This window comes from Malus domestica, chromosome 16, assembly GCF_042453785.1.
Source record: "Malus domestica chromosome 16, GDT2T_hap1".
NCBI lineage: Eukaryota > Viridiplantae > Streptophyta > Magnoliopsida > Rosales > Rosaceae > Malus > Malus domestica.
This window is the reverse complement of record NC_091676.1, coordinates 9,989,878-10,017,548: the sequence shown is the minus strand read 5'-3', so window position 1 is coordinate 10,017,548 and position 27,671 is coordinate 9,989,878. Positions and strand designations below refer to the sequence as shown.

The following is a 27,671-nucleotide window of genomic DNA, read 5'->3' as shown; positions in this document are numbered from 1 at the left end:
GGGACCACTGCTTTAAGCTGCTCGACTTGGCTATAACCAAGGGTAGCTTGTGTGGCTGGGGCCGTGGATTGTGGCGCTGGGGCGCAGTGCTAGGCGAGTCACATGGCTCATGTCATTTTAGGCTTTTGGACATGACGCCAGCTAGGCCGGTGATTGAGAGAAATGAAGAGGTTGCGGGCCTCATGAGCTGCTGGAATGTTGGGTTGAACTCCCCTGCTGGGAACCACGAATGGCGTTGGCTACTTTAACTCTTTTCGTTAGGAGAAACGTGGGCTGCTCCCAAAATATGAGGTGAATAGGATCAAGGCAGATGCATTGGCTCATCTAATCACTGTTGTGGATCCTGCTGCAAGTGAAGGTGGGAAAAGGGATCTTCCCTGCCTGCTCAAGAGATGCCGGTTGAGAAAAAACCAAAGACTTCTTTCGCTGCTCGCGCGGGTTAGTCGACTGCCTCGAGGCTTATGATTGACTTTACTTTTTCCAAGGGGATGAAAAATGAAGCTGCTAAATCTGAGCATGTGGCACCTACCTTGTCAAGAATGGCTAGTACGAAAGCTGATAGGATTGTTCAGCATAAAGGTCCTGTTATGCCCTTAGTGCCGAATTTTGTACCAAAACGTCTGTTAGGAGCTAAGTCTGATTCACCTTTGGAGAGGCTTGCTATTATGAAGAGCGATAAGGTGGACTCTGCTGCTAAAGTGGCGCCAATGCCCACTCCCTTTGCTGTTGAGACTGATCCTGCTAGGAAGGAAGAGACTGCTCGCATGGGCAGCGGTGAGAAATTCACTAAGCCTGCTTCTAGGGAAGTTGCTGAGATCTGTGTGCTTTGAAGCTAGATCTACTTGAAGACATGGACGCTTGTGCCAAGTTTGTTGATGGCGGTAGAAAGGTTGTTTGCCCAAGTTCCTTTGCAAAGCATACGACCCAATATAGAAGGACTGCTTTGCTTGCTATGATGTATATACAGCAAGGTTGCCAAGGAGGTGACGAAGACCATGGCAGCTGAAGCTTATTCCTTAGACGAGGAGATCAAGAGGTTGGATTCTAAGCTTGTTGCTTTAAAGGGGTCTAATATTTCTGCCCCCACTTCTCTACAGCTTGAGACCGCTCGCCATGAGATCGTTGACTTGAAGGCTAGGCTTGACGCAATCCAAGTTAAATATGAAAGTGCAGAGAAGGAGATTGGATGTTATATACCTCAGATTCAAGATCTTAAGTTTGCAGTTTCTGAGCTTCGTTTTACTGCTTATGCAAATGATGAAGAGTTGATTGCTGCTTATAATCAAGTGATCCACTTTCAAGAGAATCGTCGATAGATTTGAACCCCAAGTGTTGAAACTTCAAGATGTAATGAAGATCAACGAAAGTTTGAAAAAAGGAATGGATGAGCTGCAGCACGTCCGTGTTAGTCTGCTTGAGAAGAATGAGCAGCTGAAGGGTGAGACTGATGGGCTTGAGGTTTCGAGACCTTCTTTATTTCTCCGGAAGACTTGCTTGCTTTTACTTTTGAGGCTTCCATTGGTGAAGTAGTTGAATAAGTTAATGCCCAGGTTGGGGCAACCGGGGGTGAAGCGTCGGATGATGCCATTACTAAGAACGTTACGGCTGCTGAAGGTATGGCGACCGAGTAGTCGTAGGATGTCCAAGCTGCCGTAGTCTTCTAGGTAGTCTTTAGGATTTTATTTTTTTTTCTTGTAGCTCTTGTTTTGCTTGAACTCCTTCGACCTTTGCTAATTGTTTATAAACATGTTTTCCTTCACTTTTCTTCATCTTCGCTTCTTTTGTTCATGCACTAACCTTTAGACTTGATAGACCAGTGGCATGCATGCTACTTTTTTATAAGTAGACAAGCTCGTGTAGCCTATGCAGTCGTAGATGTTGGTGTAGAATTTTGTAAAGTTGTTAGCCATAGGGTTGGCAGCCGGATGTCTTACTTATAGAAGCAGACAAGTCCGCGTAACCACTAGGCTGTTAACCTTGATTTTCTCCAATTCCGTAGGTTGCGTAGCAAGTATCATAACACTTTAGGACTTGGTGTAGGTTGTTCCGCGCTTGGCAGAGGTGAAGCTTATCGACTACGTAACATGTCGGCAGTGGATAAAGCTTTGTATGCGTGATAGCTTGTTTAACCTATCACAAGAATGTGCGGTTGTATAAGTCTAGCGAGCCTTTACTGCTTGAAGGGTAAGCCGTAGGCAGTTTTTCGGAATTTGTAGGCTACCTTAGTGCACTCGGTAGCAGCTTTAGGGTTTTAGGGCAGCCGTCTATAGGGCATACTGCGTAATGTGCCCATTCCGTCTCTAAAGCCCGGTTCCCCACGAATTAGGCCAAGAGACCCAAAATCTTTCAATTAGCTAAGCCTTGAAAAATACCATTATGGCTACTTCTAGGAATCTCGGCTCAAGCCATCGTGCATCTAGTTATACTAGGGCAGCCAGGCTCATCCACATGTGGATATTCAGAGTGTAAAGTTTATAATCCAGTCTTGTAGAGCTGACCCATATGGGTGTCGGGGAATTGGTTTACTCTCTCGCACTGGAGAGCATGGTTGGTCCCTCGGGGGGTGCAATTCCTGCAATGAGTCCTTAAGAATGGCGCAGTCTTCTTTTGAAGTGCAGGAGTGATTAGTTATTGTAAGTAGGCCTGGCAAACGGGTCGTGTCAGTCGTGTTCGTGTCGTTTTCGTATAACACCTGTTATCTTAACGGGTCGTGTCGTGTCACACCCGTTATCTTAACGGGTCCTTAACAGGTCGTGTCACTTTACCCAACGGGTAAAGTGACCCGACCCGTTATGACCCGTTAAGAAAAATATTTTTTTTTTCTTAAATTTGCACATACCACACATTGCCACATAAATATTACTTCAAAACATTAAAATACATTTGTCGTTTAAGTACTACATCTACACTTGAAAATAAGAGCCTAATAAAAAAATAATACATACACTACCAATCTATTACAAATTTTAAATGTGCAAGGATATGCAAAATGAAACAGTTTTTGTATTCAAGGTTGTGAAATATTTCTCAAAAGTTTAAACCTCAATTTACAAAATCCTCGATTTACATCGATCATCATAAAATTGCATTGGAACTTTGGCTTGATCTATTGCCTTCAAGAGTTATGTTGATGATGTTTTCAGTAAGGTTTTCCACGTCATAACTCTCTTCTGCATAAACTAAGTATAGAAAAACCAAACATTAAAAATCATTCAAATTATGAGAAGTTTACCAAAATAATTATGAAAAAAAATAAAACAATAGTACTATACCATACTTTTATTAAGTATAAACATAAGATTTTGTGGTATCCACTAGTGTAAATATTTTAAATTGAAGATCGAATTCAATCATTGTATTCATATAAGGTCAAGGAGTGTGGTTGTAAAAAATCATCAAAATCGGAGTTAAATTAACCGTTAAATCGTGATTTTTTGTTTATAACCGTCGAAAAGTTTTGTCCCGTTACTTGCTATCTGAATGTTTGTTCTTTGCAATTTTTGGCGTATGCGATCTCGAAATATATACAAACATGTTTGACGGTTGGATCATTGAAACTAGTTTCGTAGAATGAGTATCCCATCAAAACAATAGATTCACTAATACTTAAGAGTTTATTCATACTTTTATTAAGTATAACATAAGATTTTGTGGTATCCACTAGTGTAAATATTTTAAATTGAAGATCGAATTCAATCATTGTATTCATATAGGGTTAAGGAGTGTAGTTGTAAAAAATCATCAAAATCGAAGTTAAAATGACCGTTAAATCGTGATTTTTCGTTTATAGCCGTCGAAAACTTTTGTCCCGTTACTTGATCTCTGAATGTTTGTTTTTTTCACTTTTTGGCGTATGCGATCTCGAAGTATATATAAACATGTTTGACGGTTGGATCATTGAAACTAGTTTCGTAGAATGAGTATCCCATCAAAACAATAGATTCACTAATACTTAATAGTTTATTCATACTTTTATTAAGTACAATATAAGATTTTGTGGTATCCACTAGTGTAAATATTTTAAATTGAAGATCGAATTCAATCGTTGTATTCATATAGGATCAAGGAGTGTAGTTGTAAAAAATCATCAAAATCGGAGTTAAAATGACCGTTAAATCGTGATTTTTCGTTTATAGCCGTCGAAAACCTTTGTCCCGTTACTTGATCTCTGAATGTTTGTTTTTTGTAATTTTTGACGTATGCGATCTCGAAGTATATACAAACATGTTTGACGGTTGGATCTTTGAAACTAGTTTCGTAGAATGAGTATCCCATCAAAAAAATATATTCACTAATACTTAATAGTTTATTCATACTTTTATTAAGTATAATATAAGATTTTGTGGTATCCACTAGTGTAAATATTTTAAATTGAAGATCGAATTCAATCATTGTATTCATATAAGGTCAAGGAGTGTAGCTGCAAAAAATCATCAAAATTAGAGTTAAAATGACCGTTAAATCGTGATTTTTCGTTTATAACCGTCGAAAACTTTTGTCCCGTTACTTGATCTCTGAATGTTTTTTTTTTGTAATTTTTGACGTATGCGATCTCGAAGTATATACAAACATGTTTGACGGTTGGATCTTTGAAACTAGTTTCGTAGAATGAGTATCCCATCAAAACAATATATTCACTAATACTTAATAGTTTATTCATACTTTTATTAAGTATAATATAAGATTTTGTGGTATCCACTAGTGTAAATATTTTAAATTGAAGATCGAATTCGATCATTGTATTGATATAAGGTCAAGGAGTGTAGTTGTAAAAAATCATCAAAATTGGAGTTAAATTAACCGTTAAATCGTGATTTTTCGTTTATAACCGTCGAAAACTTTTGTCCCGTTACTTGCTCTCTGAATGTTTGTTTTTTGCAATTTTTGGCGTATGCGATCTCAAAATATATACAAACATGTTTGACAGTTGGATCATTGAAACTAGTTTCGTAGAATGAGTATCCCATCAAAACAATAGATTCACTAATACTTAAGAGTTTATTCATACTTTTATTAAGTATAACATAAGATTTTGTGGTATCTACTAGTGTAAATATTTTAAATTGAAGATCGAATTCAATCATTGTATTCATATAAGGTCAAGGAGTGTAGTTGTAAAAAATCATCAAAATCGGAGTTAAATTAACCGTTAAATTATGATTTTTCGTTTATAACCGTCGAAACGTTTTGTCCCGTTACTTGCTCTCTGAATGTTTGTTTTTTGCAATTTTTGGCGTATGCAATCTCGAAATATATACAAACATGTTTGACGGTTGGATCATTGAAACTAGTTTCGTAGAATGAGTATCCCATCAAAACAATAGATTCACTAATACTTAATAGTTTATTCATACTTTTATTAAGTATAATATAAGATTTTGTGGTATCGACTAGTGTAAATATTTTAAATTGAAGATCGAATTCAATCATTGTATTCATATAAGGTCAAGGAGTGTAGCTGCAAAAAATCATCAAAATCAGAGTTAAAATGACCGTTAAATCGTGATTTTTCTTTTTATAACCGTCGAAAAGTTTTGTCCCGTTAATTGATCTCTGAATGTTTGTTTTTGTAATTTTTGATGTATGCGATCTCGAAGTATATACAAATATGTTTGACGGTTGGATCTTTGAAACTAGTTTCGTAGAATGAGTATCTCATCAAAACAATAGATTCACTAATACTTAATAGTTTATTCATACTTTTATTAAGTATAACATAAGATTTTGTGGTATCCACTAGTGTAAATATTTTAAATTGAAGATCAAATTCATTACTTGTATTCATATAGGGTCAAGGAGTGTAGTTGTAAAAAATCATCAAAATCGGAGTTAAAATAACTGTTAAATCGTGATTTTTCGTTTATAACCGTCGAAAACTTTTGTCCCGTTACTTGATCTCTGAATGTTTGTTGTTTGCAATTTTTGGCGTATGCGATCTCGAAGCATATACAAACATGTTTGACGGTTGGATCATTGAAACTAGTTTTGTAGAATGACTATCCCATCAAAACAATATATTCACTAATACTTAAGAGTTTATTCATACTTTTATTAAGTATAACATAAGATTAGTGTAAATATTTTAAATTGAAGATCGAATTCAATCATTGTATTCATATAGGGTCAAGGAGTGTGGTTGTAAAAAATCATCAAAATCGGAGTTAAAATGACCGTTAAATCGTGATTTTTTGTTTATAACCGTCGAAAAGTTTTGTCCCGTTACTTGGTCTCTGAATGTTTGTTTTTGCAATTTTTGATGTATGCGATCTAGAAGTATATACAAACATGTTTGACAGTTGGATCGTTGAAATTAGTTTCGTATAATTCGTATCCCATGAAGTTCAATGGTGTGTGTGTGTGTATATATGTATTTATTTATTAAGTAGATTTAAATCTATTTATTTTGTATGTATAATTATTATAGTTTTTAGGGGTATAAAATTTAATATATATATATATAATTATTATAGTTAATATTTTGGTTATAATTATTATAGTTAATTTAATATATATATATATATATATATATATAATTATTATAGTTTTTAAGGGTATGAAATTGTTAAATTAATATATATATATATAATTATTATAATATTTTTTTAGGGTTATAAATTATTAAATTAATATTCTGCTTATCGTGTATCGTGTTACCCATGTGTATACCCGAACAAACCCGTTATCTTAACAGGTGCTTATCGGGTTACCCGATAACGACCCGTTTCGTTATTGTGTCGACCCGAACACCTGTTAATTTCGTGTCGTGTCGTGTCGGGTTATCGGGTCATGTCAGGAATTGCCAGGCCTAATTGTAAGCATGCAGCCGAGCCAAGTTGTGATTGCTTATAAATTCCTCATTGAAAAACGAGTGAAACAAACGAGAACTTAGCTGTAAGGTAGGAACTGCATAACAACTAGATAGTCCTCAGCTTGTGTGGCGATGCCTATCGAGCTTCTTGAGTCTTCGGGCTTTGATGTAGTGGGAGGTCACACATGATACCTCTTCAGATTGTAGGTGCTCCACTACTTTTCGATCTTTTTTTTTTTCGTTGTGTAATTACTTTTGCTACCTACTCTGCTAATCTTATATAGACCTTCCCATATGAGATTCATCTTTTGGTAGCCTTATCTGCTGGCAGTGATGAAGGTTTTTCTTATGACTAGATATCTGGGCTGGAACTGCCGGATCTTGGCCCTTTTGTTGTGGCTGGAGAGGAACTACTGTTGGTAAGTTGCGATGTAGGTGATAGTCTACTCGCACTTCTCCTCTGCCAGATTTAAGCTTGTGGCCATCTCCTTTCGGTTGCTCGTCTTTTGGTGGTGCGATATGCCCATAGACATCCAGGGAGTTCTTCTAGCCATTTTCTTTTCTTACTGGTGAGGGATTTCTTGTGGCAGTCGAAGATCATCTTGGTGGATACTTTAGCCCGCCTATTGCCTTGAGAATATCTTAACGTAGACATGTGCTGCTTGATGCCATATTTTGGGAAGAACTTCGCCAAATCTTTGCCCACGAATTGCGGGCCGTTATCGGTGACGATGGATTAAGGGATGCCAAATCGGTAAATGATGTTTCTCCGCTTTATGTCCGTCTAAATCGTGGTGGTCATGAGCTTTGCTTCTACCTATTTGGTGAAGTAGTCGGTTGCCATGATCATTATGCCTTTGCTCCTAGTAGTCTGGCTGGTGATTAGCTGGGAATCGGAATAAATTGAAAGCTTTTTCACCACTAAGTCTTTTGTCATTCGAAGGCCTGCTAGTGGGGCTTCGTACTCTGCTTCGTTGTTAGATGCTTTGAAACCTAGAATGATCGCCTGCTCAGGCATTGAACCGCCTGAAGTGTGCTCAACTACCTTTGGGGCATCATTGGGCCGCTCTGTTACGTTGTCAAGGCTAGGCGTGAAGGCGCAGTAGGGAGCTGTGGAACTAGGGCCATGTTACATGTGGCAGGAGATGCTCAACTACAGGTATTGAGCCACTCTAGAGATGAATAATGGAGCAAGGCTCGGCTAGGGCTGTGTGACTGGCATCAGGAGGTAGTGCTCAACTGCCGGTACGTGTTGCTCTTATGTAGAATCTTTTGGGGCGACGAGGACAAAACTTGCTCCTGAGTGTACCTTCCAATGTTCGTCTGCCCTTAGCGTGTTTTTTGGGCTGAGTTGTTGCGTTCGTCAGAAAACTTTGCATCCACCAAGGTCTACGTTTTTATTGTCGTGCGTCTGGATTCGGCGGAATAGTGCGTTATGATGATGACTGCGTGCGTTTGAAGGTAAAACTTGAGCTTTCAGGTTACAACAACTATTGCCAAAGTTAACTTTTGAATTTCTAATAGCATCGAGGAGAGCTTTTGAACTATAGAATACAGTGTAGAATACATGTCGTCGGGCCCCCAGTTATTCTCGCATGATGATAGAGCTTATTGCTGCTTTAGATACCGTCAAACACGTGAATAAGCTATCTGCTGCTTTCGGTTTGGATAGTAGGGAGGTGACGTCGGGTACTTCTTCAAGTCTTTGAATGTGCATTGGGGAGCCTCATCCCAAAATGCATGTTTCTCTGCCAGAGCGAAAGAGTCTGCCAGAGTTAGATATTCTTTCATGATCAATTTTCTGAATAGCGGGTGGTCTACTGGAAGTCCTTTTTGGAAGGCTGCTCTTGCTATCGAGTCGTTGCATCTGACTATCCTTGCCTTTTCTGCTTTGAACCTCCTCACATAGTCAGGAAGTGACTCATTTGGGTTCTTCTTGACATCAAACAAATGGTCGGACTTCTTTTGATCGAGCGATAGGATGAATATTCTTTGGTGAAAACCAAAGAAAGTTCATAGAAATTTCAAATGGATTATGACGACAGGGTGTAGAACCAATCTTGCCCCTCGCCTTATAGAGTGATGGCGAATATCTTGCACATGAGATCATCGTTGTTTCGATAAACGATAATTGCGTTTCGGTAGCATTTTAAGTGTCTCTCTGGGTCTTCATCCTCTTTGAAAGATGTGAAATGTGGCATGCTGAACTCCCGTGGAGGCTTTGCCTGCTCGATCTCGTCCATGAAGGGTGACTTGCTTATGTTGGTCATGTTCCGTCGTAGTGCATCGTCGGTGACCTCGTTGCGTTGGAAATCATGCAATCGCTTGGTCAAGAGTCTCTCTACTTCTTCCTGAATTTGCCTTTGTTGGGGTAGCGGAGCTCTCGGTTGCCCCCAGCTATGACTTGCTGGTCTAGGCTGCTCTTCCATGTGTTTGGCTCGTCTATGCCGCGGATGCAGTGTATATGGTGCGTTCCTAGCAGGCGAGCGAGTTCTTCGCAGGCTGCTGGTTGAACTTGAGCTGGATTAAATGACTGTTTCTCTCCGTCCGTCGTTCTGCCTACTCCGATGTAAGGTGGAAGATGCTCCCTGCGGGCTTAGCCGCGAATGAACATTTTTCCCAGAAGGTTGCTCATGTTGACTATGGAAGTATACGCTATCTCGGGGGCCCAATCAGGAGTGTACACTGCCCGAACGCTCGGCTCGTGGCTGGTCGAGTGGCTGCTTGCCGGGACGCTGCTAGAAAGGTTCGTCCGCCCTTGTCTTACTTCGGGATACCTCATCCGGGGCACATTGGATCCCGGTGCGTTGCAAAAGTTGATTCACCAAGGTTGTCTGTTGTGCAAGGGCCCTCGTCACTCTATGACTTGTCGAGACAAGTGTTGTTCGCCATTTAGATTAGAAGAGTTTGGAAGGAATGCGCCTCATTGGGCAGTGGAAGGGTGGTAGGCTCCGGGAGCGAGATTTGAGCTGGGAAATGTCAAATTCGCGAAAAAATATGGTGAGAATGCCCCCGGCTCGATGGTAGATCTGGATGGTTGAGATAGTCTTGGGGCTACTTGGGCTGCTTGGAAAGCCACAGAAGTAGGCTGGGCCACGAGAGCAGGCTGAGTCGTGAGAGTGGGTTGCTCGACGGGAGCAGGCTGGGCCACGGGAGTGGGCTGCTCGTTGGGAGCAGGCTAGGTCACGAGAGCAGGCTGCTCGGCATGAGCAGGCTAGTCCGCGAGAGTAGGTTACTTGGCGGGAGCAGGCTGGGCCACGAGAATGGGCTGCTCGACGGAAATGGGCTGCTCAGTATGTGATGCATATGAATGCAAGTCTTGGGCTCGGACCCGTGCAAACTTGGATGGCACGGCTTGGGCCATGGTGGAACCTTGTAGTGGTGGTACCATTCCGCCTATGACCACATTTAGTCTCGTTGATCGTCGCAGTCCCATTTCTTGAGTATTAGAATTTTCACTTGTGAAATTTTCTAAATTTCTAGCCATTATATTTTTCTTATACATTTTATCAAAGAACCTTTGCAAATAAAAAATTCTAATAATAAGAAGATATGAAAAATATTCTAATGGACTAGAAAATAAAGAAAAACATTTTTATGCGAGAGTCTTCTATAAGTATGGATCTCAACTCTCAATGAAAGCACCAATTTGTGGATGCAAATTTCTTCCTCCTTGATCTTGGACTATTTTGCACCTACAAAACAATTAACACCTTAGGTTAAGGACAAGAGCCTCACACGCCCACGATGAATGGGGGGGGGCTTTGGCCGAAGAACCTCCGATGCCAAAGTTAGAATTTAGAGAGAAAGAGTGTTTAGAGAATTTTGGGATTTTTGCCAAAGTGTTGGAATGAGTTTTTGGTGAAAATAGGAGCCTATTTATAGGGCTAGGCTTGGCCATTTTTTCCAAGGAATGGCCGGCCCTTGAAGGAGTTTTTGTGGTTGAGATTTTGGTTTAATTAGCCAATTTATTGGCTAATTGAACCTTAAAGAATAAATTGGTGGGTACATATTTATTTAGAATAAATTGATAATTAGGTTATGAAAAGGTCATACAGAATAACTAAATAATTAGCTAAAAAGGGGAGAAAAGGGTAAGGAAAGGTAGGAAATAGGATGGATCCCTTTTTAGATGGGGATGGCCGGCCATTGATGTGGTTTTGGGTGGTTTATTTGATATAATGGGTGACTTAATTGATATTTAATGGATTAATTGGGTAATTAATCCATTAATTAACCAATTAACATAATATTTTGGAGGTTACCTTGCAAAAGGGAATTTGATGAGATAGACTTTGAATTGTTTACCTCTTTTGGAGCATCTCTGACTTTGTTGAAAAAAGATTGTCAACTGCTTGCGCGTAGAGATCCCGGTGTACCTCGGGGGTATTTTGGTCATTTTCGTCCAACAATCCACGTGTCGCCTTATGATTATTTTTGGCTCCACAGAAATTATTAAAATAATTTAGGAAAGAAGCATAACTAGAAACTCAACACCCTATCCACAGGATATTGAGCCCCATGCAAAGTGATGGATAACTTTAAGTCACTATTTAGCAGTGTCATCAAAATAAAAACATTGGATGTAAACTTTTTTTTTTTCTCCTCAATCATATTTGTTAAGAATGATGAAATCTTCAAGTGCGTGACATCAAAATAATAGGCAAATAATGTATCTTTTTTTCCTCAATCACATTTATTAAGAATGATGAATAGCTTCAAGTCATTGTCGACCAATGCCATCAAAATAATAGCATAAATACATCCCCCGGATCGAGTTTTAATTTTCCGCCCAGTTGACTATAGTGCTTTAGCAAGTGCAACGACGGTGACGTCTGCCTCCACTATGCAAGTATTGTTCATCAAAAAGCCTTCGTCTGCCTCATTCAAAGTGACCAGTGTGATGAATGACGCCCGACCCCAACTCCTTTGGGAAGCGCTGAACCAAAAATTACCTACAAGTAAAAACAATTCTTAGTAATTGCCGCACCCTATTTCGGGGTTTCATTAATTGAGAAGTGTGCGTTGTATATCTTTCTTTAGGTAAGATTTATGTTCCTTTCTTTTCCTTCTTTTTTTTTTTTTTTAAAGTTTATGTCTATGTAACTTCTTATTTCTTTAAAATTTCCTTTATACTATTGAGGTTTAAATAAAAATATTCTTCAACGAAAGGAGACTATACATGTGTGGTTACATTACATATAACATAAAACGCATAAATAGGGACACTCTTTACCTGATATACAACAATGAAGCTTGTGATGCATTTGATCTACAATGCGCAAGGTAATCTTTGTAAGGATTTGGGAGCGAGGATGTAACTTTTTTACATCAGCCAATGTTAAGTAAAGTGAAAGATGGGTACCCTTTGAAGTACTATTTCCCTTGGGATATATCACTATCTTCCTGCAATAACCAACAAATTTGTGTAAAGTAAAACTCCAAATAACGTACAGGTTTTAATGAAGATGCATTGAAGCTAAAAGCATCGATCTCCTTTCGTTCCTGGTGAGGGAGAGAAGAAAGTTGACAGTCATAAAAAAGAATGCTTGCTTAGTTTACCATCTCTGGTTCCCTGCGGTGAATGGTTTGGAGTAATAGCATTCATCTTTTAACTTTGAAAATTTCTTAATCTTCCAAACATCCGTGTACTTTGCAGCATTCTTGATCATTGATATGCACGTTCCCTTGCCTGCTCTTCTTTCTTTACGAACAAAGACCTCCGCTCCAAACACACAGGTGTCATTAATGACATATCCATTGGAGGCATCAGTAAGTTCTTTAAGGGAGATAAGTTTATTAAAACCCACATCAGGCGCCACCCCATGAAGGCACTTTTGCATTATCTTATCATCTAAGTACCGCAACACCAAAAAAAATTCAGTAAAATTAAGCAATGTGTTTTACATATAATAATATATTAACTGTTCTATATGATCTGCTGGATGCATGAGAATTAATGTAAATAGATGGGTATTTAATGTACGGAAATGTGTTCCACACACTCCCTTGATTCTTCTTTTGATTAGATTTATTCAATACAAAGACAAAAAGTAAACTTGGGTGTTCAAAGGGATAAAAGGAGTGTGCGGATATCACTTAGAGAAAACCACACACATACGTATACACATCATATATACCTTGAAAAACCACGTAGGTTCCCTTTTCCTGATCAAGCAAATACACTCTGAAATCAACATATACTTCCCAGTCAGGCTGAAGTGAATCTGTTCGAGCCATTTCCAAGTTGATAGAGATGTGGTGTCCCACATTTTTCTTCTTGTTTCCATATGGGAAGACCACCAGTTTCCTTTGATGAGCATAACATAAATACACAAGTTACCGAATAATATATACATAAGTAACAGAATAATATACTAGACATGAATGTTTTCTAACTTCGTTTATTTAATCAGCAGATATGTACAAGAATATGTACTACCATTTGTATCCTCCAGCTTCAAACTCGTCCGATTCACATCTATGATCCTCTGGAAGTTCTTTTAGCATTGAAAACGACTCTAATTTTAAAGTGTAGTGAGTTGCGGGTGAAGCCGAATATGATCTCGAAATCCCTGAAACTGAATAGTGGCAACACAACAAAGCATCTGAGTCACTAAAATTACGGAAAACCAAAACAATGCTTGAAACGCACGCAAAGAATTAGAGGCACAGAAAGTATCTTACCACCTTGACCCATGGCAACAAAAATTGGCCAGCGAACGTTGCAGGAATTGTGATCAGGTTGCAAACTGAAAGATATTAAACTAGAAGAATATAATGACCTGCAAACTCTACTCGATGAATAGAGCGAGTGCTGCACGTAAATATTTATAAAGAATATAAACACAAGTTTAATCCATGTGGGATATGAATTAAGATATCTACAAGTCACCCAAGAATTATAATTCAACATGATACAAAAACTCCAATGAAGACTAGGACTCCTTATTCCTGCAGAACTAGACAACAGCAGGAAGCATAGGTAATGCAGACGTCTTTGCTTTAACACAAACGACAGATCGTTTGTTTCGTGTTTATATATTTTTAGTTCTTAAGTCCTCCTCTAAGTGGCAAGAGGTGGATTGTCATGGTGGATAAATATTAACAGTCAATTATAAATTTATATATGTTAATAAATAATAAATGGGAATAAATAAATTAACAGAGTATAAACAAAATAAAAATATTAAGCAGACAACTTGAAGATTAAGGCTTACGTACCGCAATATCCTTGAAACATAAATTTTGTCCCTACTCAGTGCTTGTAGTTCTATGGACGTCTGCTTTATTAGGATTCAACGATCTAAGTCAGAATTCCAGCACCGGTAAACTTAACTTCTAGCAAATTTCTTTGTGATTCTCTGAGTAAGGAGGTTTAGGATTGTAGAAGAAGAATTAGATATTTTCTGTGTTCTAAATGTCATGCAGATTGATGTATATATAGTAGGTTTATACATGTTCGCAACAGGTATAAGAATGGGGTGCGTCTCTTGGAAGACATTTGTCTCAGAGGGGTGCTTTGCTCTGCATTCTTTCATCACTTCAGACTTCATCTGAAAAGATGCGAACATGTATAAGAATGGGGTGTGTCTGTTGGAAGACATCTTTCTCAGAGCGGTGCTTTGCTCTGCGTTCTTTCATCACTTCAAACTTCATATGAAAAGATGAGTATGTTGATAAAAAAATAATTAATTAATTAAATTTGAAATTAATTATATATATTAATTAGTACACCCCAAAACTCAACCCAAAGGTTAAGCCCAATTTCATTCTCCATGGTTCATCACTCCAATCACCACTGGCGGATCCACAGTGAGGTCGTCGGGTCGCACGACCCCTTGGAAACCATGAAAACAACCTTGAAGCTCCCATATGCGACCTCTTGGAGCTGGGGTCGTCGGGGTTGGACTCGCACGCCACCTCCAGTGCAATTTCTATTTTCGCCTGCTTCAGCTTCAAATCAGACACCTAAAACCCCCTCTGCATCTAATAGCTTCCAATCACAATACTTTCGGTTCTCTCCCACCGAGTAAGATTACTTAAACCCTCTCTGCTACTTCATTCTATTTCGGTTTTGAAGGAATCGTGTGAGTTAATTTGGGGGTTTTTTAGGATCTAATGGCGCCCCTAATGAGCCGACGGTTTTGGACAAGGAACAGGTGAGTGCCCTTTTCTTCATTGTTCTAAAGTTTCTACCTTTGGAGTTTGAATATGATTTCAAGTATACCCAAGATTGGAAATTCATGGTCAGATTGTTTAATGGGGGTTGGGAATCTGTGTATTCTTTGAATTGGGGGGTAATCAGATTTGGTATAGTTTGTCTAATTGGTCAATGATGGCGGTGTTTTCGACATTAGTAGTGAAACCGAGGCATTTCACGGGAGTTAGGATGGAGCAATATGGTTGATGTTAATGGATTTCTATTCTTTTTGTTATAAATTGTTGCCATAAAAGTTGTGTTATTAAACAATGTTGGCGTTTTGGAAAGACTTGAAGTTTGTTTTCAATGAATGTGCAGATTTTTGGTATGGCCGAGAAGGAGATGGAATACAGGGTTGAGTTGTTCAACAAGTAAGTTTTCTGAACGGTGTTAGATATCACAGTTCACTAATGTGGTTTTATATGGAAGGCGGCGAGGGTTGTTTCTTCAAGCCTATATTCTAGTTTGAGAAATTTTTAGGGGCTTTTTTCCGTAAGCGTGATCATTTATTTGTTTCTTTATTTTGGCTTGTACCTGTTTAACTATTATTTCCGTTGGACTTAATACTTTGTGTTGATGAGCATGTATGATTGTTCACTAAAAAACAAGGCTTCTGAACAATAGTTCTAAAGCAATCGTATTTGGTTGTCTTGTGGCTTCAATGTGTGAGCATTTTAGTCTTTTCTGTTTGTGTTATACACTTTGACTGAGCACATCTATTTAGGTTGCGAATTCTGCTTTGGTATCTGCAATTTTCCATGTCTAATACTTTGGCTCCGATGGTTACCGGTTTTCACTTACGCATTTAATTGGTTATTGATTCAGGCTTACCCACACATGTTTCAACAAGTGCGTCAAGAAGAAGTATGAGAACCCTTTTCTTTTCTCTATTTAGTTCTTATGGACCTCTATGAAAGATACGCAGCAGTTTACTTTAAGGCCCTTTTTTGAAATCTAAAGTCACTCAAGTTAGTAAATGTGAATTGTCAAATACATCCAGGTACAAGGAGTCTGAGCTAAATATGGGTGAAAACAGTTGCATTGATCGGTGCGTGTCCAAAGTATCTATCTGTTTCATATGATTTTAGTGCTAGTGTATTGGATTACGTTATAAGAACAATCCCAGTCATCCTTCAAATATTTTTATTTCTTCATTTCTGCTGTCGTTGATATTTGTCACTTCAATTTATTCTCTTTAGCTACTTCCACTGCATCTCCAAATAATTTCTTTGAAAAATTGGGCATTCATAGTGAAGAGTTCTTAATTATTTTGTTTTCTTGAATAATTGCCATTGTTTTCGACGGTTTGGTTACACCTTAAAATGTTGGAATGCTTCTACCTTTTCGGCAGCTTTGTTAAGGAAAAGTTATGAGGATTTTCGATGGTTTGGTTACACCCTAATAGAAGTGCTTTTATAGCACATTACTAAACATTCAAGTGCATCATGAAAAAGTTCTTTTATAGCACATTACTAAACATAGGTTTTGTTGTCCTTACAACAGTTGTCAATGACCGGGGCTTTGTACTTCGCGACCCTATCTAGATAAGTTAGGGACTCACTTTTGTTTTTCCATCCTAAATTTTTATTTGAACTTTTACACTGCGACCCCTTGGGGTAAGATTCCTGGATCCGCCACTGCCAATCACCATCGATAAGGAACAAAACCTTATAAAGTGAGGAAACCCTTTGGTAATGGTCAATGTGAGACAATGAAATTTCTACCCAAAAAACAAAAATCTCACATCGGTGAGGAAAAGGAAGAGTTTAAATATAATTACTCTGCTCTAACACACACCGTATCTCCACTCTAACTAACACTGTATCGGTGTTGTTGGAGTGAGTCATCAGCCCGTCGACCTAAAAAATTCAACCATGAGAATTCACTTTCTATTACAAATGTGATTTTTTTTTATTAATTTTTTTTAATAATCCTTTAGCCTATAGGGTTTATATATATATATATATATATATATATATATATATATATATATATATATATATATATATTAAGAGTAATGTGTTTTAGCTAGGATTTGTTATTTGCTTAACTACTCAAACTCTCAGTTGTGGCCCTGAAGGTCGCAATACCTTCTTGTTGTGGTACCAATATTTGATAATATTTGGTTGCAAGGGTTCCGAGATCAGTTACAGATGTACCATCAACTCAAATTACACGGTAAAATAAAAACAATAAAAAATACAAGCACTGTCACTAATTTATGATGAAAAATTAGTGACACCTAATTGTAGTGAAATTGGTAAGGAAAATAAGGAAAACGAGGCACCTAAACCTTAAATGCCTCTAAAATAATTGGTAGATATATGATGATGAATACCTCTGTACGTCCCTTTCTTTCATCATTTTATAAAATCTCAGCATATGAATTTCTTGGAAGAGAAGCAAGTATATGGACTACTTCAAAAACTTCGAGTTAGGTAACACGTAAAATATCATAATTAGTAACTCCAAAGAAATGCAACCACAAGGTGGGTGGAAGCAAATTTAACAATGCATGATAACATGGTTTAGCTGACTAGCTACACTATTTGAGAATTTCCATGGACGGTGACCTCGGCCTCCACCAAGCAAGTATCCTTTACAAAATCGCCCTTGCCGGCCTTACTGCAAGTGTCCAGTGCAATGAAGTGAGACCAACCCCAACTCAGACTCGAGGCATCAAACCATTAATTAGTAGCAACAGGAAGAGAATAGAATTATTTCACTTATACACACACACACAAAAATAATTCAGAGACCTAATTTTCATTGAGGTGATAGTTCAGGGACTAAATCGGCACTTCACCCTATATATTATTAGAACATGTGCGTCCAATCTAATACCAATAAATTAGCAATAGCATGCAGAGACTTGAGATTATTTAAAATATTTAGGCAAAGCTTCCTTTTTCGATGTGGAATATCTAAACGTAGTTAATTATATATCCACGGAAATAGTTCAACCTTTATTTACGTGTAGTACCTTTTTGACAATGATTAGTCTTGCGATTCATTCGATAGACAATGCGCAGGGAAATCTCCACACGCGTTTTCGAACAAGGAGGGAGGGTTTCTGGATCAGCCAATGCCAAGACGAGAGAAATATGAGTACATTTTCCGTTCGAGTCTTCCTTAGGATGGAGCACTATCTTCCTGTAACCACAAACAGTACGTGAAATTTAAGTACAATGCCTTATTTATAAGTTGATTTGATCTTCAAGAATAATGCTTCATTTTGGGCACTTAATCTGCTAGACTATATTTCAAATTGCATAGTGAAATTGGCTAAAACAAAAATTATTGATGTTGGTGATGGCCCATGCTTGGTTATGTTGGTGGAGCAATACTTTAATACTAAAAACAATTTGTCATTGGAAAATTGAGTCCCACATCATATAGTATTACAAAATAATATACATTTTATAAGTGCGAGGTTCACTACTAATGTCATTGGGATAATTTGATAAATGTCACATCTAATAATAGGTAGTTAAGTTATGAACAATATTAGTGATGTTGGTGGGTGGGTGGTGGTGATGTTGGGTCAAAAAGGTTGACCATGCTGGACACAAAGGTATTAAACGAATGACTAAGCCTTCGAAATGTGAGTTGGCTCTAGTAAATAAATAATGAATGGGCTCTTGATAATATGTGTGAGCCCACACATAATAAAATTGAGTAGTTTTTATGTGAGAATTGATTTCCGGTGTGAAACCATGTGGATCTCTTATGCTGAGGTGTGTTAGAAAATATAGTCGACATTGGAAATATAACAAAATAATACACGTGTAACAAACAATACACAGTTTATATGCTGGAGATCCCTGCTAGTATAATAATTGTGTTCAGTGGCGAAGCCAGGAATTCTTGGGGGGAGGGGCGAAATTTAAAAAATTTAGGGTCCTGAAAAATGTGAACATTCATTCGAGATGTAAGTCCTGCATTTGCAAGAATATTATTTGAACCACCCGTAATATTCATAGGAGAATTTGCACTAACCGAAATATTCAAAAGAGGATTTGGACTACTCAAAATAGTCGAAGGAGGGTTTGAAAAACAATATTATTTGAAGGATGATTTAGCACCGTTTCTCGTTGTATCGTCCTATTACTTAACTGTATAATTAGCAAAGTTTTAAAAGATGCTAAGCTCTAGTCAGACGATAGACATGACTTTACACTTCGGCAAGGACCTAGGCAAATTTGAATAAGCAATTCTAGGCCTAATTAATTTCTTTCCAATTTTCATGCAGTTAAGTTAGAGAGATGTACGTACCATTTCTTGTTTCCAACGGTGAATGGTTCTGAGTCGAGTATGGCATCTAACTTCGAAAAGTTCTCAACGTTCCAAAAATGCTTGTACGTAAAAGAATAATAGCTCTTTGATAGAAACTCTGCCTTGGCTGCTCTTTTTTCTGAACAAATGAAGACCTCAGCTCCAACCACGCAGTCGTCATTTACCAGATAGCCATTGGAAGCATCAGTAAATTCTTTCAGTGAGATGAGTTTATCAATACCGGCATCAGGCATCGCCCCATGAAAGCACTTTTGCTTTATATTAGGATCTAAATGCACCAAGAAAATAAATATTAATAAGAAAGACCATAAAAATGATGAGTAATTAATGTCCAAAAGCACATGAAGGAAATTGAGATTCTCTCGTGTGTGATCATTCAAGAATAACACGTTGGGGACATATATTGGGTGACGTGGGAGCATGTGTTGGGCTCAACACGTTGGTACATTTGTTCTGATATATTATGAATGAAGTTGATATTTTACCATAAAATCAATTAGCAATATGTATGAGGATAACCCAATTCCCTAAAGCTATGTAAGGGTGAGGGTTTTTAATTCAAGTCTACAAATGTTACTTAGAGGGGATAAGGAATGTCTTATATGAATTGAACAAATTAAAGCATGTGAGAGGAATTTGAAACTAACACCCTCTAAGTAATGATTTGCAAATCTCTCTCACATACCTTTGTAATACTCATGGAAGACATTTATAATAGCTCTATCTATATTTTATGGTTAATTCCTGACTAACTTGGACTTAATACCTTAAAATTTAGAAGATCATTCAATAAGCATATGCAAAGCCCCTCAGCTTCTCGACGTGACCTCATCAACACATATTAACCGGTCTCTTATTTGCTGGATGCATGCATGAGAAATAGAATACACACACACACACACATACACACATATATATACCTTGGAGAACCAAGTACGATCCCGTATTCTGATCAAGCAAAAACACTCTCAAATCAACATATACTTCCCAACCAGCCCGAAGTGATTTTACCCCAGCCATTTCCAAGTAGACAGAGATGAAGTCTTTCACATTCTTCTTCTTGTTTCCATTTGGGTAGAGCGCCAGTTTCCTGTGAGTATGTAGATATACATAATAGGCCAGAATTATTGCATGTTGAACATAGAAGAAGAAACCTAACATCAACTCAAATGCATTATGTCATGTGTGTGTGTGTTTGTTTGTTTATTCACAAGGTATCACTGGTGCATTATTCGTGGTTTCCTGATGGTATTAGAACGTCCAACCCAAAATTAGATAGTGATGATTGGAGAAATAAAATTTTATGCGTACGAGGATTACAACACAAGTCACATATCCCACATCGACCGTATCTCTAAGGAAAGAAGAGTTTAAATACCCTAACCTCACTCCAACTAATACTGAGGCCTTTTGGGATAAAAGGTCACACCTGACGGATTGTGCAAGTAGTAATTACCAAGTTGCGCACAATATCGGTGTTGTTGGAAGTGGCCCGTTTCTCTGATAATTCTACGAATATGTTATACCTCTGTGGTATATGTAACCGCTTATAATTCTACAAATATGTTATACCTCTATGGTATATGTAACCGCTTATTCTGATTAGTGAAGTTCGGGACATTACGGTAGCATATGCAATTACTTTCTCGAGGTGGAAAAAAAAAGAGGTTCAAGCCATTGCCAATCAATAGACATGGTTTGCTATGAATCTGTGGATCTATTTGTTAGTGGACATTGGTAACAAAGCCACAACTCTATAGAAGTGCTTTTACTATGGACCTGTAGAAATTTTTACTGTATATTCATGTGCTTATTCAGAAAGTACTTTTTAAGACTCAAAAGCGCTTTAAAGTTTTATGCAAAACATAGTCAGAAGCACTTTATTGTTAGGAAAAACTTTTAGCCATTCTAAAAAAAATTCAAACAGACCCTTAAACAGCAGATATGAGAATGGGGATTACCATTTGCATCCTCCAACTTCAAATTCCGTTGATTGATGTCCATGTGCTGAATGTTTCTTTAGCACTGAAAACTACTTTATTTTTTTAATGTGCGATGGCAAGTGCCTTCGCCCATGAGCGGTAGGTCTCGGGTTCGAGACTTGGGAGCAGCCTCTCCATAAATGGGGGTAAGGCTAGCCGACATTCACCTCTCCCAGACCCTGCTTAAAGCGGGAGCCTTGTACACTGGGTACGACCTTTTAATGAGCTGGAGGTGAATTTGAATATGATCTGGAAACCTCTGCAACAAAATAATATGCATGGAATAACGTAAATATACTTATATATATATGCAAGGAAACACAAGAATAACGTAAATATACTGATATATATATATATATATGCACACAGATATGCAGAGAGAATCTTACCATGGTTCAAACTGTGCGTGATAAAATTGAACAATGCCATCAAAATAATAGCATGAATACATCCCCGGATCGAGTTTTAGTTTTACGGCAAGCTGACTATAATGCTTTAGCAATTGCAAGGACGGTGATGTCTGCCTCCACTATGCAAGAATTGTTCATCAAAAACCCCTTGTCTGCCTCATTCAAAATGGCCAGTGTGACGAATGAGGACCAACCCCAGCTCCTTTGGGAAGCGCTGAACCAAGTAGTACCTACAAGTAAAAACAATTCTCTATAATTGCTGCACTCTATTTCGAGGTTCGATTAATTAAAAAGTGGGCATCGAATCTTTCTTGGTTTTCTTTCAGGTAAGGTTTATATTCCTTTCTTTTTTATGTATTTTTTTTTAATGGTTAATATCCTTGTAATTTTTTATTTTCTTAAAATTCTTCTTGTACCGTTGAGGTTTAAAAGAAAAAATTCTTCAACAAAAGGAGACTATACATGTGTGTGGTTACATTACATATAACATAAAACGCAGAGACTCTTTACCTGGTAGACAACAATGATGCTTGAGATGCATTTGATCTACAATGCGCAAGATAAACTTTGTAAGGATTTGGGTTCGAGGATGTAGCTTTTCTGCATCAGCCAATGTTAAGTAAGGTGCAAAATGAGTACCCTTTGAAGTACTATTTCCCTTGGGATATATCATTATCTGCCTGCAATAACCAACAAATTAGTGTAAAGTAAAACTCCAAATAACATACAGGTTTTATAGAAGATGCATGAAGTTTCATATATCAATCTAAATATATAACTGAAACTGAAAGCATCGATCTCCTTTCGTTCCTGGTGATAGAGAGAAGAAAGTTGACAGTAGTTTTTATCAAAAAGAATGCTTGCTTAGTTTACCATCCCTGGTTCGCTGCGGTGAATGGTTTGGAGCAATAATATTCATCTTTTAACATTGAAAATTTCTCAATCTTACAAACATGCGTGTACTTCGCAGCATTCTTGGTCATTGATATGGACCTTCCGTTGCCTGCTCTTCTTTCTTTACGAACAAAGACCTCCACTCCAAATACACAGTTGTTGTTAATGACATATCCATTGGAGGCATCAGCAAGTTCTTTAAGGGAGAGAAGTTTATCAAAACCCACATCAGGCGCCGCCCCATGAAGGCACTTCTGCATTATCTTATCATCTAAGTACCGCAACACCAAAAAAAAATCAGTAAAATTAAGCGATGTGTTTTGCATATAATGAAATATTAACTGGTTCATTTGATCTGCTGGATGCATGAGAATTAAATGTAAATAGATGGGTATATAATATAGGGAAATGATTTCCTCACACTCCCCTGATTCTTCTTTGATTAGATTTATTCAATACAGAGATAAGGAGAAAAGGAGTATGTGGATATCCCTTAGAGAAAACACACACACACACACATCAGATATACCTTGAAAAACCTCGTAGGTTCCTTTTTCCTGATCATCCAACCAACTAATCTTCCAATTATTTGCATATACATACATATATACACACACATATATATGCTTGGAATATGTATTTAATTATTGCAGAGAAGCAAAACGGAGAAACGAGAAAATTAAAGGGAAAAGGAAAAGGGGAGAAGAGAAAGAGAACTGAGCAATCTTTCTTCTTCCCCTGAAAAATTAACAAAGGTTTCAGAATGGTGCTGATAATGATTTCTACAGCTTGCAACTAGTGAACGATTGTGGCTGAATGTATAGAGAGAGTGTTCTCTTAAAAACAATTCTAAGAAATCAACTTCCACATCTTTCAATCAGTGCGAGCATATAGGAAATGTAAAAGACATATAATTTGTTTATACAGAGTTGACATCGGGAGGGCCACATTTTCGGCCTACCACTCTTCCGAATATTTGTGTAAAACGTGTAAGTTCAGGACATGCAGAGCATCAAGAAAGCATTCAACTCAACATCATTTCAAAGACAAACTTATCAGTAAGAAATTTAACAAAAGAATAGAAAACAAAAGGCGAAAGCATAAATCTTTTCTCGCTAAAGAGAAAGCAAAAGGCTTAAAGCATGCCACACAAAATGCTGAAAGAATACCTTTTCAGCTTATATAGGATTTCAAGCTCAACCACCAAGTTCTTGATGAGAAATACGTACAAAAAGAAACTGTGCAAAGGTCTAATTAAACCAATGTCATAACAATGAAACGAAAAGTTTCACATGCCGAAACTGAAACACACACAACACTGCTACAACTTAGAAATTAAAATGCCAATTATCTAAAGCTAGTCAATTCTACTTCACATGGCATTAGACAATAACACAGATTTTTCCGACTAATGACAAGTCCGCTTCTAAATGTAATTGGTTTTCTCAAATCATCTTAAACACAGAATATTGAATGTACAATTACAGGGATTGTCGAACCTATGGACTCCTGCAGATGGGTAAGGATGACTTGCAGCAGGACGAGCTCTTTCAAAGGCCAATGCAGCTGCCCTAGAGCTTCAGGCCCCCTATGTTGAAATAAAAATCAATAAGTTTTTAATATATAACGAAACCCAAATGCGCAATGGCTATTCAATGACAGGTGTTTATGCATAACTCAGGCACATTCATGCATCAATAATATATCACAACACTATATTCTTCTCTGATGTGTCATGAATTAAACATGTGCCACAAGAATGTGATCGCATTGAGACAGATACACACGGAAAAAAACATAAAACATTAAGTGAAACACATAATAATGAATTTATATGTTTAATTTACAAGGGTTGTCCTTACCCATGGACTCCTGTAGAAGCGTAAGGTTGACTCGCAGCAGGACAAACTCTTCCAAAGCCTAAAGGAAGAGAATACAGCTGCCCTTGAGCTTCAGGCCCCCTATGTTCAAATAAACCAATAAGTTTTTACCAAAGCCAAATGCTCAATGACCATTCAATCACAGGTTTTTATGCGGGACTCAGCACACTCATACATCAATGATATATCACAGCACCATATTTTTCTATGACATGTACATTAAACATACACCAAATAATTTTGTGACCGCATTGGGACTAATAACAAAGACAGAAATCATATAACACCAATTGAAACACTTTTAAGGAATTTAAAAGTTTACAGTTCTTGCTGTTGTCATTACCTTCGACAAAACATTTACAAAGCCTGTTTATTTCTTAAGAAAAATAAAGGTACGGTAGTTAAGCTTGGCAAGTCAAATTAACAATGCACATAGGATTCCCCCCCCCCTCCCCGGGGGAAGCCAGTGCTTAATTTCATGGTGAAGTTTGACATAAGTGCATCAAAGTCACTACTAAGCCATAGATTATCCTAGTAAAATACATGAGCTTAATGCTTAATTGAGCAGAACGAGTAGCACTTAACGTAAGATAAATCAATTTTCTTCCAATATTAATTCATTCTGGAAATCGAATTTGGCTTCCTAAATTTTCTCACCAACCAAACAGAAAGAGCTGGAAAAAGTAAATCTGTGAAATTCTCGCCAATGGAGCTCAAACTGTCCTAATTTTCCACAATACTAACTTCCCGAAACCTAAAATTTGATTCTAGACAAACCCCTCGATTCCGAAACCCCAGCTTGACCAGAAAGACACCAAATTTAGCACTAAATTCTCCAAAAAAAAAACATAAAAATCAGCAATGGCAGCAGAAAGAGCTAAACAAATTAAAAAGAAAACCCCGGAAAAATTAAAGACTGGGAAAACAAAAACGCTAATAAGAAACGTACTCAAATGGAATGCAAACCTGCCAAACTGGAGATGCGAGCTTGTATTTGCCAGAGAACTTGCACATATTGTTCAATCTTGGTAATAACTTCAGCAAATTTTTAAAAAGTCCCTTCCTTACCCATACACCTACAGAAGAAAAAGAAGAAACTAAAAAGTCCCTTTCACGGCCCAATACCCGATTCGACTCGTTCCGAGTCGGACTCGTTGTCGTGAAACCCAGCCACGGACGAGCTCGGAGAGGCAGGGGGAGTCGTAGTCGCCGGAGTGCTCGCTTCCTTTCCTGGCATCACTAGGTCCGGAGCTGTATCCTCATACGAGTCTATCTTTCACCCGGTCGTCGAGCGGGTAAGTGACCCGTTTCGATCTCATTCTAACAAAACCAGTCATTGATGATCAAACAGTTTCTCCTTCCTACTTTTGTTTCAGTAAATCGAGGGAAAGAAAGAGGGAAAGAAAGAGAGGGAGATTTTGGGTCTGCGGGGAAAGGTTCAAGATTGGGTTCGAAAGAAGGGGAAAGAAGGAGGGAAAGAAAGAAATGGAGATTTGGGGTCTACGGGGAAAAAAGGAGGGTTCAAGATTGGGTTCGAAAGAAGGGGAAAGAAGGAGGGAGGGTTCAGATTTATCACAACTCAGAAATAAAGAGGGAAAGAAAGAGGGAGGGTTCAGGTTTGGGGAGAGAGAGACCGAGTGAGCGAAAGGGAGAGAGAGGGCGATATGAGCGAGAGGGAGAGAGAGGGTGATTCACCTGCGTGAGAGGATGAGGGAGACCGAGTGAGAAGAGAGAGTTCGGGAGACCGAGTGAGAAGAGAGAGTGCGGGTTTATCACAGATAGCGAAAATTTAAACAAAGCGCCTATTTTTAACAAGTGCACCGCCAAAATTATCACACATTGCGCGACGCAGGTTTAGGGTTTCGACGTCGGGCAAATGGTTTTTGCGCGATGAATACACATGGCGTCGCGGTATTTTTTTTTTTATAAATATTATAAAATGTACTAAAAATGTAATTTTACTGCCTTCAAATTCAATTTTTTTTTACATAAAACCCACAATAATATATTTTTATAACAATTACAATAAATTTAAAGCTACTTAATAAATATACATGTTTTTCAATTTCTTAAATGTTATACGTATAAAATAAATAAATTTAAATTTACTTAATATACATATACACACATACCATTGAAATTGATGAGATACGCATTATATGAAACTAATTTGAACGATCAAACCGTCAAACTTGTTTGTATATACTTCGAGATCGCATACATCAAAAATTGCAAAAAAAAAAAAAAACATTCAGAGATTAAGTAACGGGACAAAACTTTGCGACGGTTATAAACGAAAAATCATGATTTAACGGTGGTTTTAACTCCGATTTTAATGATTTTTTACAGCTACACTCCTTGATCCTATATGAATACAATGAACTAATTCGATCGTCAATTTAGAATATTTACACAAGTGGATATCACAAAATCTTTATGTTATACTTAATGAAAGTATAAATAAACTCTAAGTGTTAGTGAATCTATCATTTTGATGGGATACGCATTCTATGAAGCTAATTTCAAGGATCCAACCGTCAAACTTGTTTGTATATGCTTTGAGATCACATACGCAAAAAATCGAAAAAAAACAAACATTCAGAGGTCGAGTAACAGGATAAAACTTTTCGACGGTTATAAACCAAAAATAACGATTTAACGATAGTTTTAACTCCGATTTTGATTATTTTTTATACCTACAGTACTTGATCCTATATGAATACAATGAACTAATTCGATCATCAATTTAGAATATTTACACTAGTGGATACCACAAAATCTTTATGTTATACTTAATAAAAGTATAAATAAACTTCAAGTGTTAGTGAATCTATCGTTTTGATGGGATACGCATTCTATGAAGCTAATTTTAAGGATCCAACCGTCAAACTTGTTTGTATATGCATCGAGATCACATACGCAAAAAATCGAAAAAAACAAACATTCAAAGGTCGAGTAACGGGACAAAACTTTTTTACGGCTATAAACCAAAAATTACGATTTAACGGTAATTTTAACTCCGATTTTGATTATTTTATATAGCTACAGTACTTGATCCTATATAATACAATGAACTAATTCGATCGTCAATTTAAAATATTTACACTAGTGGATACCACAAAATCTTTATGTTATACTTAATGAAAGTATAAATAAACTTTTAAGTGTTAGTGAATCTATCGTTTTGATGGGATACGC

At 37.5% G+C, this 27,671-nt stretch overlaps 2 protein-coding genes and 1 long non-coding RNA gene across 4 annotated transcripts; 1 reads left to right on the top strand and 2 right to left on the bottom strand.

Moving 5' to 3' along the window:
* Positions 1-11,390: 11,390 nt before the first annotated feature.
* LOC114822237 (uncharacterized) lies at positions 11,391-13,741 on the bottom strand. Its single transcript, XM_070815305.1, has 6 exons — positions 13,496-13,741; positions 13,251-13,389; positions 12,949-13,118; positions 12,371-12,662; positions 12,045-12,214; positions 11,391-11,763 (listed from the first exon to the last, which is right to left on the bottom strand). The coding sequence occupies exons 1-6, from the start codon at positions 13,722-13,724 to the stop codon at positions 11,609-11,611; spliced, it is 1,155 nt and encodes a 384-aa protein (XP_070671406.1). The 5' UTR covers positions 13,725-13,741; the 3' UTR covers positions 11,391-11,608.
* A 1,174-nt stretch (positions 13,742-14,915) lies between these two features.
* On the top strand, positions 14,916-15,897 carry LOC103430759 (uncharacterized). The gene is made up of 3 exons (XR_011577066.1): positions 14,916-14,970; positions 15,330-15,382; positions 15,837-15,897. It is a non-coding gene; the product is annotated as an uncharacterized lncRNA (long non-coding RNA).
* Positions 15,898-17,336: 1,439 nt separating this feature from the next.
* On the bottom strand, positions 17,337-26,216 carry LOC103430758 (uncharacterized). Of its 2 annotated transcripts, XR_011577065.1 has the most exons (7): positions 25,440-26,216; positions 24,456-24,554; positions 24,093-24,181; positions 22,573-22,864; positions 22,210-22,379; positions 21,679-21,929; positions 21,333-21,548 (listed from the first exon to the last, which is right to left on the bottom strand). XR_011577065.1 is itself a non-coding variant. In XM_070815306.1 (6 exons), the coding sequence occupies exons 3-6, from the start codon at positions 20,325-20,327 to the stop codon at positions 17,611-17,613; spliced, it is 585 nt and encodes a 194-aa protein (XP_070671407.1). In that variant the 5' UTR covers positions 20,328-20,397; positions 21,269-21,548; positions 21,679-21,775; the 3' UTR covers positions 17,337-17,610. The 2 variants fall into 2 exon arrangements, 1 of the variants encoding a protein (XP_070671407.1); XM_070815306.1 differs by lacking the exons at positions 22,210-22,379; positions 22,573-22,864; positions 24,093-24,181; positions 24,456-24,554; positions 25,440-26,216 and adding exons at positions 17,337-17,636; positions 17,995-18,164; positions 19,287-19,575; positions 20,228-20,397 and having other exon boundaries at positions 21,269-21,548; positions 21,679-21,775.
* Positions 26,217-27,671: the final 1,455 nt, after the last annotated feature.